The following is a 9,725-nucleotide window of genomic DNA, read 5'->3' as shown; positions in this document are numbered from 1 at the left end:
GACCTTTTCATTGCAGATATCCGTCCAGATTTGCGTAAGTAATTATAATACAAGTATGAGGAAGACAGATCCGGTAGTCTGTCATTTAACTAGTAACGTTATAGGTTTCAATGCAGCCGGTCTCACGACAGCCTGTATTGGTTTGTCTACCGTGCGTGCGTGCCTACGTCGCTGCGCACACTCACAATATTATGTAACACATCGTAGAAAAAAAGCCCTATAAGCGCAAATTTGCATTACAGTATGCTAAACTTTCTCGAAATGTTGGTGGACCGACCGGCAGAAAGAATCACAGAGCTGCAGTTGCTTGTAGCTATAAACTGGACATTCAGGTTGAAAAAATGTTGCTAGCTTGCTGAGGACAGAAAATAGCCTATAGATGACAAAACATGACACATGGTGTAGGTCTAAGTTATTGCTGCCAAATCTCTAGAATTGATGACGTTTTTACACATTACAACATTGTCCTAAGTTAGGTAAGTGACAAGGCTTTATTTTAACGGCATACATTTGCTTTGTACAGTTTAACTGAAAGATAATTTGTTTTTTCATAATTTAAACATCATAAGACTTGGCCACCAGTAGACCATTCAGGATTGTAACAATTAAGATGAAACAAGATGGTGAAAAAATCGCTATATTGTTTCTTCTTGATCCTCTTTGGTTATCTTCCCCCAACTGATCCCTTGTTTTCACAGTGCAAACACAGCTACCTGGCGGATGACCAACAAACCCAGACAGCTACTCAAGCCATCAATAAGATCAAGGTCAAACTGATATGGGCAGGGGTGTAGCTTTCATTACACACTTTGAAATCGGCAAATCGGTCACCCTCACTTTTATCAAGAACATTAGTTAATGGCTGCATCCTCAGTTATAACAAAAAGCTGTTCCACCCACATTTGGGTTGTTTGAGAAAGTCTGACCCGAATATCGGCAATAGAAGGCCACAGATATCAGGACTGTTTTGAGGGTTAAGGCTACACGTCAACTGCCTCTTTGAAATTAAACTAAACTCAACAATGTATTTTACACATACAGTACATATAATATGTAGCACAATATAAAAACATGTGGGATTAAAAATACGAATTTAAACTACGTTAATATCTTTATAGGTATAATAGCAACTGATCACAGTATGAGAAATTATTAATCGACACGAGAAAGACTACATCTCACAATATAAAAAAACATAAAAGATTTGACTTTCATGAGCAGAAAACAAAGATTGCTGTCGTGTCTTAGCTAGGCGACTGTCTTGTCAGTAACCAAACCTTAATGGACCTGAGAGGCAGGGTGAAAAGAGGCCTGAATAATGGTCACTTGATCGCTTCTGAATCACTCATTCAAACAGACACTCAATCACTGCAGTGCCACTCCAGAATGTCCATCGGGTCGGCTTAGATACAAACGACATGTAAACATTCTCTGTTTTTGGTTCTGTCTGCAGGCAGGGGTCCTTAGACCAGTCTGTGTGTGGTGCCCTCCACAGTACCTGAGGTCCAATGTGTCCACAGTAGTGAGGTTTTAAGTCCAGTCAATGTACAGTAGTTGAGGTATAAAACGTGAATGTGTGTTTGTGACAAGCCGTTGTCTTCTCTCTGCTACCACCATGTATAAGCACCAAACCATCATCTTACAGAAGGATCTTCTTCTGAGCAGCATTTTGTGGTTCTGAGATTTGAAGCCAAAACAGGAGTCCCTGGAAGTACAGAAAGTGGATCCCAGAAGGGACCGGAGTAGTTTGTGGGAAGGACAGAAAGTGGATCGCAAAAGATGTGCAGAATAGTTGCTGTGCACAGACCGACTAGACCAGACCAAACCCAATCAGACCGGAACAGACCCAATCAGACCGGATCAGACCGGACTAGACCCAATCAGACCGGAACAGACCCAATCAGACCGGACCAGACCCGATCAGACCGGACCAGACCAAGTAGCGAGGAAGGCCCGATCCAAGGTCTATCGCTCACACTTGATCTTGTATCGCAGGACCAGATACGTGGCCAGTCTGAAGACGATGAAGAAGATGCCCAGCACGATGAAGTCCATGTAGAGCTTGGCGTCCTCCACGTCCAGCAGCTGCAGCACCTCTTCTGGCCGCTGGAACTTGCACACCTTCCCCGGACACTCCAACTCCGAGCGGTTCATCCCATATATGGACAAGATCACACCCTCAAAGCCGTACCTGAGAGGGAGAGTTGGGGGGCACAGAACACAGGCTGTTACCCCAAGGATTCTAGAACCTAACAAACCGATTCCATGACTCGATTCATTCCAACTGTGGTCAACGTTCTGCAATATCTATACATTTTGTCTGTCATGCTTAAAAAAGCAGTTTGATGTGAGTGAGGACGTGGTGTGGAACAGACCGGACGTAGGACACATAGGAGCTCCACTGCAGGTAGCTGGGGATGGTGTCGAAGTTGACGAAGAAGCCGGAGAACAGCAGGACGGGGATGGCGGTGACGGGGCCCACGAACGTGGCCACCTGGGGAGGCAGACGTACCGTGGAGGAGGTGAGGTCAATCCCACGTCCTGAAGCAAACGCTGAGCCCAGGGTTCCATTCACTCTTTGTGTGAGTCATTTACTCCTGTTCCAGTCATTAACGCCACTCATTCATTCCCTCCTCATGTGATTCATTCGCTTATTCACCTCCATCCATTCACTCCTCATGTGATTGATTGTTTCAGTCATTAACTCCATTCATTTATTCCCTCCTCATGTGATTCATTCGCTTATTCACCTCCATCCATTCACTCCTCATGGGATTGATTCACTCATTAACTCCTCCATTCATCCATTCCCTCCTCGTGTGATTGTTCACTCTCCCCATGGGTCCTGTCCATCCCTCCTGGTCCCAGTAGGCCTACCTGTAGGGAGGGGCAGGCGGCCCCTACCAGCAGCCCCAGGGACTGGGCCACCAGGGCTGTGCAGGTGGACAGAGCCACGAAGAGCAGGTAGCGACAGGCCTCCGGAGGCTGCTCTGTCATCCAGTACACGATGCTGCAGTACATGATAGGGCACAGCACCTGGAGAGAGGCGCAGTACCTGGGATCAACACTGGGTGGCACTGTTGTTTCACCTACAAAACAGCACTGTTGGATATACTGTAGTAGGTGGATAGACAGACACACACACACCGTCCAACCAATGTATCTCTCTTTCTTAGTGTCTATGTGTGTCTCTCTCATACACATGCAAAGCAAAGAAACATACTAACTTGGCGAAGGACTCGACTTTTTGTCATACACACACACACACTCTCACCTGGAAGGGTATGTCTGCCATGGTCTTGGCCAGGTAGTAAGCCTTCAGACTGTACCAGTAGTTGAGATGCTCCCTCAGGAACACTGACATCTCCAGGGGAACTGCATCCATGCACAGAGGAGAGGTGGGGGTCAACTCAGTTGCCTAGCAGTCTCAGACTGATAACTGAAAATTATGGTTAACATGGAGTTTTCCTGAGTTTCGTAGATTCTGAGTTGAGTTGAGTCTGACTCACAGGTCAGCACGGTGGGCATGAGGGCTCCGAACATGATGAAGAGCATGGAGAAGAACAGGAAGCCCGTGTTGTTGAACACCTTGCTGGCGTCGTTACCAATGTTCAGGTAGAGCAGACCAATCAGAACGCCGATGGAGATGTGGGACATCAGTCTGAGGTGAGTCAGAACCTGACAGACACACACACACACAAACAGAAACACATGTTACACATCTCGGGGGTTCATATATAGGTCTGTTAGCACCATAACCCTGAGTGTGCCTGTAGCATGAAGAAGCATCTACAGCCGATCCCCTACCTGGTCTCTGCAGATGGTGATGAGCGCCCTCTTGAAGAGGATACAGAACTGTGTCAGGGTGCTGGTGGCAAACGTGTGGCTCTCTATGTGTCCTGAATCCTGGAGAAGAGGAGAACAACATCAGGGTCAAGGCTGGTCTACCAGACACTCTCTGATCTGTAGCAGCTAGGTATGCAGTGCCCCCTAGCAATGGCAGTACCACAACCTGTAGTTACAACCCCAGTGCCTCTGACCAAAGCACCCCCCCCCCCCCCAGCCTAGCGAGAGCCCCAGCACTCACATTGGGGCACTTTGTGGGGCAGACGGCTGCAGGGTCTTTCTTGTCTGACAGGGTCTTCTTCTCCTCTAAGGCACACATCCCCCCCTGAACAGCCTCGAACAGCACCGGGTTCAAGTCCCCGTACTCCCCTGACGCCACCTCGATGACTGAGGACACACCACATCACAGGACGGCATGAACGGGGGAAGGGATTCAACATGGATTGATGGATGGCTGAATGAATACATGAATGAGTCAATGTCTGAATGAATAAATAAAGTGATTACGTGAGTGAGAGAAAAATGGCGGTGATTGAGTGAATGAATGTCGGAATGCATGTGTGAGTGAGCAAACGAATGAATGAGCGAATGAGTAGATTCTAGTACTCTACTAGGTGTACTAGGTGCTCCTCTGTGTGAACTCACTGAAGTCGGCAGGGTTGTGGTAGGTGGGGCAGTGCAGGCCCAGGGTCTTCAGGTAGGGGATGAGGTGAGGGACACTCCCCTTGTAGATGCACTGTCCCTGGCTCAGGATATAAAGCTGGAGAAACCCAGAGACACACATCAGCTCTGCCACTGTCACAACACCGCACTGCAGAAACACCCTCTATGAGCCTTCTGTGTCTGTGGTTCTGATTGGAGGAGAGCTGGGGAGGGCCGCAGGCTCTGATAGGAGGAGAGCTGGCGAGAGTAGTGCTCACCTTGTCAAACATCTCAAAGAGCTTGGCACTGGGCTGGTGGATAGTGCATATGATGGTTCTTCCCCCCAGGGCCAGAGAACGCATCAGGGAGACCACCTGGTAGCATGAGGCACTGTCTAGACCGCTGGGGGGGGGGGGGGGGGGGTCAATTACACAAACACTGTCAGAGTTCAATTACACAAACACTGTCAAATAGCACAGGGTTATAGCAGTGTGCATGGTAGTTAAGTCATTGAGATGTTATTGTTGAACTGATCCTTGACTCTGACCATTGAAATACTGTTAGAACTATAACACTTCTGATCATAGATCTCCTGCAGTATTTTCTGCATGCAATATGTGTACGTCGTTTGGATAAAAGTGTCTGCTAAGTGAATAAAATGTCAAATGTATTGGAATGCGGTTGGGTTGGACAGTGAGGTGTGTGTGTGAGTCAGTTAGGTTGGACAGTGAGGTGTGTGTGAGGCAGTTAGGTTGGACAGTGAGGTGTGTGTGTGAGTCAGTTAGGTTGGACAGTGAGGTGTGTGTGAGGCAGTTAGGTTGGACAGTGAGGTGTGTGTGAGGCAGTTAGGTTGGACAGTGAGGTGTGTGTGAGGGAGTTAGGTTGGACAGTGAGGTGTGTGTGAGGCAGTTAGGTTGGACAGTGAGGTGTGTGTGAGGCAGTTAGGTTGGACAGTGAGGTGTGTGTGAGGCAGTTAGGTTGGACAGTGAGGTGTGTGTGAGGCAGTGGTAGTGTGACGGGGCCACGTATCTGCTGGAACGGCGAGGTGTGTGTGTCTCACCTGGTGGGCTCATCAAAGAACATGACAGGGGGGTTGTTGACCAGCTCTAGAGCGATGGCCAGCCGTTTGCACTGCCCCCCCGACAGGGAGCTGGTTCGGGTATGGGCACACTCCTGCAGACCCAGCGCGGTCAGGATCTCATTCACCTGGGTGGAGAAGCACACGGCATCTTTTGACTGTGCTGGGCAGGGCAGTACAGGGCAGTTACAGGGCAGAGAGCTGCAGGACTCACATCCTCCACACACAGAAGGGGAAGCACACACGCACAAGCATGCCACCACACACATACACACACAACACACACACACAAACCACATCTTCACTTTCCCATGTGACTCACCAGCTTCTTTTTCACTTCCATATTCTCACTCAGCTTCAAGTTGGCAGAGACCTGAAATGACACACCGTTCAAACAACTAGGAGCATATTTTGACAACTCTTATGAGAACTCCCACAATCCACCCTGGTCTACTTCTACAGAAAGTACATTTCTGCATGTGTGATTGGGTGTGTACCTACTTTGTGAGTGTGTATGTGTGTTTTGAATTGGGTGTGTGAGAGTGCGTTCGTGTGTGCATTGTTGTGTGTGTGTATGTGGGTGTATATATATCTTTGTGTTGTGTGTGTGTGTCGTCACCATCATGGCCTCCCTGGTGGTGAGGTGGGGCAGCAGCATGTCGTCCTGCATGATGTAGCAGGACATCTTCCTGAAGGTCCTCAACTCTCTGGGCTTCCCATTCACCAGGATCTGGCCCTTCATCCCTGTTTCCCTGGAGAACACACACACATATACATGCAGGTGCATACACACACATACATACACACTCACACATACACGTACATGCACACACATACATACATATACACAGTCAAAAACACACACACACACACATGCAGGCACCAGACATACACACTGCTGTCAGTGACAATTTTGTTATCAGCAGTAACTATAAGATAGTAATTAAGGAGTTGGGTCTAAACAGTGATACTGGCATCCAGGTGACTGGTCTCACCTGTACCCAGGCGACTGGTCTCACCTATACACAGGTGACTGGTCTCACCTGTACACAGGTGACTGGTCTCACCTATACACAGGTGACTGGTCTCACCTGTACTCAGGTGACTGGTCCCACCTATACACAGGTGACTGGTCTCACCTATACACAGGTGACTGGTCTCACCTGTACACAGGTGACTGGTCTCACCTGTACACAGGTGACTGGTCTCACCTATACACAGGTGACTGGTCTCACCTATACACAGGTGACTGGTCTCACCTGTACTCAGGTGACTGGTCTCACCTGTACTCAGGTGACTGGTCTCACCTGTACCCAGCCAGGATGTTCATCAGGGTGGACTTTCCAGCCCCCGAGGGCCCCATGATGCCGATGAGCTCCCTGCTGCAGAACCTTCCGGACAGGCACTTCAGCAAAGCTTTAAACCCTATAGAGACACAAGCACTTTGTTAAAGGACCACCTTGAATCCCTGTAAAGACACCTTCAAAAGAATCAGGTGTCTGACTCAGGTGTCTGATTTGCGTCTACACTGGCCTCCAGTCACAGACACACCCTACAGAGTCCCTTGTGCCTCTGGGTGTCACTGTGAGAGCACTGAATACAACCAGCCCTGTAGAATCAATCCTGTTTACTGTTGATGGTCCTGAAAACAGCTATCGATGAACAGGGTTAGAGAGAAAAAGATAGAGAGGAGGAGGGAGGGAGGGAGTCCACCTTGTGTGATGGATGGTCGATAGCAGCCTACGTGTGATGGATGACAGTCTGAAACACACACTTTAGGCTACAAAGCTTCAGAGATGCAACCCAAGCTTTAGATGGAAACTCGATAAAAACACACCCTGTAGTGATCTGACGCGTCACTGCTTTTTCCCCTGTGGAAACTCCAGTAGAAATCCTATAAATAACTAATGGGTTAATACGCTCATAGACAAACCGTTTACCAACACAGGGCCCAGGGGACCTCACAGGACTATTTGTTATTCTGTGGACTCCCTGCCGCTGGAGGGACCTTGTCAGGTATGTCAGTTGTGTCAGTCAGGCAGCCAGCCAGCCATGCAGCCAGTCAGTCAGTCAGTCAGGCAGGCAGGCAGGCAGGCAGGCAGGCAGGCAGGCAGGCAGGCAGGCAGGCAGGCAGGCAGTGAGTAATCCATCAGACAATCAGTCATGTTTGTCATGTAGGCATCTGAGAATAATTCAGACAGACAGCCAGTCTACCAGCCAGTCAGGTTACCAGTATTCGGGGAGTCAGGTGGCTGAGCGGTGAGGGAATCGGGCTAGTAATCCGAAGGTTGCCAGTTCGATTCCCGGTCAAGCCAACTGACGTTGTGTCCTTGGGCAAGGCACTTCACCCTACTTGCCTCGGGGGAATGTCCCTGTACTTACTGTAAGTCGCTCTGGATAAGAGCGTCTGCTAAATGTAAATGTAAATGTATTCGTATGCTGATGGTGTGGTATCCATTAAGTAGCAGAAATCCCCTGCCAGGCATGAAACCAGTCATGTGAGCACTAACCCCAACAACAAGCTTCTGTTTCCATGTCAAGTGTGCGTAACAGTGTGTGGAGACAGAAAATGTAAACGAGTGTGTATTGATCTGCCCTGTCCCATCACCCTGCCATGTGACTGCACCCTTCGGTCACCCTGCTGATGGACTGAAGTGAACGGAGCCGTTCAGATCCACGTTTGGATCTCCCCCCTCCCACACAAGCCAGCGGCCAGGCGAGCCTCTGACCACAGCAACAACACGTCCATCTGAGAAGGTTTCTGTTTCACAAGGAAGTTATCCAAACTGCGACGTTCTTACAGGAAGAACAGATCACTTTGATCTGTATTGATTGTCAACTAGCTGTGGATGGTTGTATTCACTCTCTTGGCCAGGGGAGCACTATAGCCTGACTCTGAATGGATCTGCCGTTTCCAGGCATCATTGACTGATCCCAAGGTCATCAGGTTATCAGGTCAGGGCAGGACACCTTTGTTTGTCTCCAAATAAATGCAAAATCTGGTCAAAACTAAAAAAGTTGAATACAAAACTATTCTCATCAAATTTAAAACAACAAATATGAAATATTTTTTGTTTGTGTATGTCCGATCCCTTGTTGTATCTACCACTGACCATACTAGACCGATGGGTCGGGTAGAGAATGATTTACTGACATGAACAGACAAAATAACATGGTTATTGTACACAGAGAAGAGCTGACTGATGTTCCTGTCCCCTTTCTGAAACATAATTTCTCTTCCTGCCCACTCTGTCACCAGGCTCATCATAGAAACTCAGACTTTGGCCTGTGGGGCTGTCTGCTTGTGTGTCAATGGGTTGTGTGTTTGTGTGTGAGAGTGTGTCTTCTGTGTGTATCTCCCTGTGTGTGTGTGTCTCACCCCTCCTCCTCCAGCAGGGCCCTTCCCGGATGGTGTAGGAGAGGTTGGTGAACTCCAGGTCCACGGTGGAGCGTTTGGGCAGGTGGGAGAAGCGCTGGGCTTCGGTGATCTGGTTCTCCACATTCTTCAGGTGCGTCAGCATGGAGGCGTCCTGAGGACCTCCGCTCCCGTTACACAGCCCCTCCCCGTTACACAGCCCCTCCCCGTTACACAGCCCCTCCCCGTTACACAGCCCCTCCCCGTTACACAGCCCCTCCCCGTTACACAGCCCCTCCCCGTTACACAGCCCCTCCCCGTTACACAGCCCCTCCCCGTTACACAGCCCCTCCCCGTTACACAGCGCTTTACCGTTGCACAGAGCGTCCCCATTGCTCAACGCTTGGCTGTTGTGCAGCCTCTCCTCCATGGGGATGCTCACGGACTCACCCAGCTCCCCAGGCCTCTCTGCTGTCTGATCCGCCATACCTACACTCTGGAGAGAGGAGAGAGAGAGAGATGGGAGAGAGAGATGGGAGAGAGAGAGAGAGAGAGGGAGATGGGAGAGAGAGAGAGATGGGAGAGAGAGAGAGATGGGAGAGAAGGGGGGGAGGAAGAAAAGGAGGGAGGGCAGAAAGGGCACAGCAAGAGAGAGAGAAGGAACCAAATGAGGGGGCACAAGAGAGGAACAGACAGGGAGAGAGAGAAAGACAGAAAGAGAGGGAAAGGAAGAAAGAGACAAAGACAGAGAGACCGGGTTGATCATGGGCTGGGTCAGGCACAGGGGCGAGGGGATTCGGGAGG

The 9,725-nt window shown here is 49.4% G+C and overlaps 1 protein-coding gene across 1 annotated transcript; it reads right to left on the bottom strand.

Annotated features, from left to right (window-relative positions):
- Nucleotides 1-490: 490 nt before the first annotated feature.
- On the bottom strand, nt 491-9,408 carry abcg4b (ATP-binding cassette, sub-family G (WHITE), member 4b). Its single transcript, XM_067246640.1, has 14 exons — nt 8,946-9,408; nt 6,874-6,991; nt 6,186-6,318; nt 5,889-5,939; nt 5,549-5,694; nt 4,767-4,890; nt 4,492-4,606; nt 4,088-4,233; nt 3,808-3,906; nt 3,510-3,678; nt 3,275-3,375; nt 2,878-3,036; nt 2,376-2,494; nt 491-2,191 (listed from the first exon to the last, which is right to left on the bottom strand). The coding sequence occupies exons 1-14, from the start codon at nt 9,406-9,408 to the stop codon at nt 1,966-1,968; spliced, it is 2,169 nt and encodes a 722-aa protein (XP_067102741.1). The 3' UTR covers nt 491-1,965.
- Between the last annotated feature and the right edge of the window lie 317 nt (nt 9,409-9,725).

This window comes from Osmerus mordax, chromosome 11 (genome assembly GCF_038355195.1).
Source record: "Osmerus mordax isolate fOsmMor3 chromosome 11, fOsmMor3.pri, whole genome shotgun sequence".
Classification (NCBI taxonomy): domain Eukaryota; kingdom Metazoa; phylum Chordata; class Actinopteri; order Osmeriformes; family Osmeridae; genus Osmerus; species Osmerus mordax.
The sequence above is the reverse complement of the archived record's forward strand: the minus strand, read 5'-3'. Positions and strand labels throughout refer to the sequence as shown.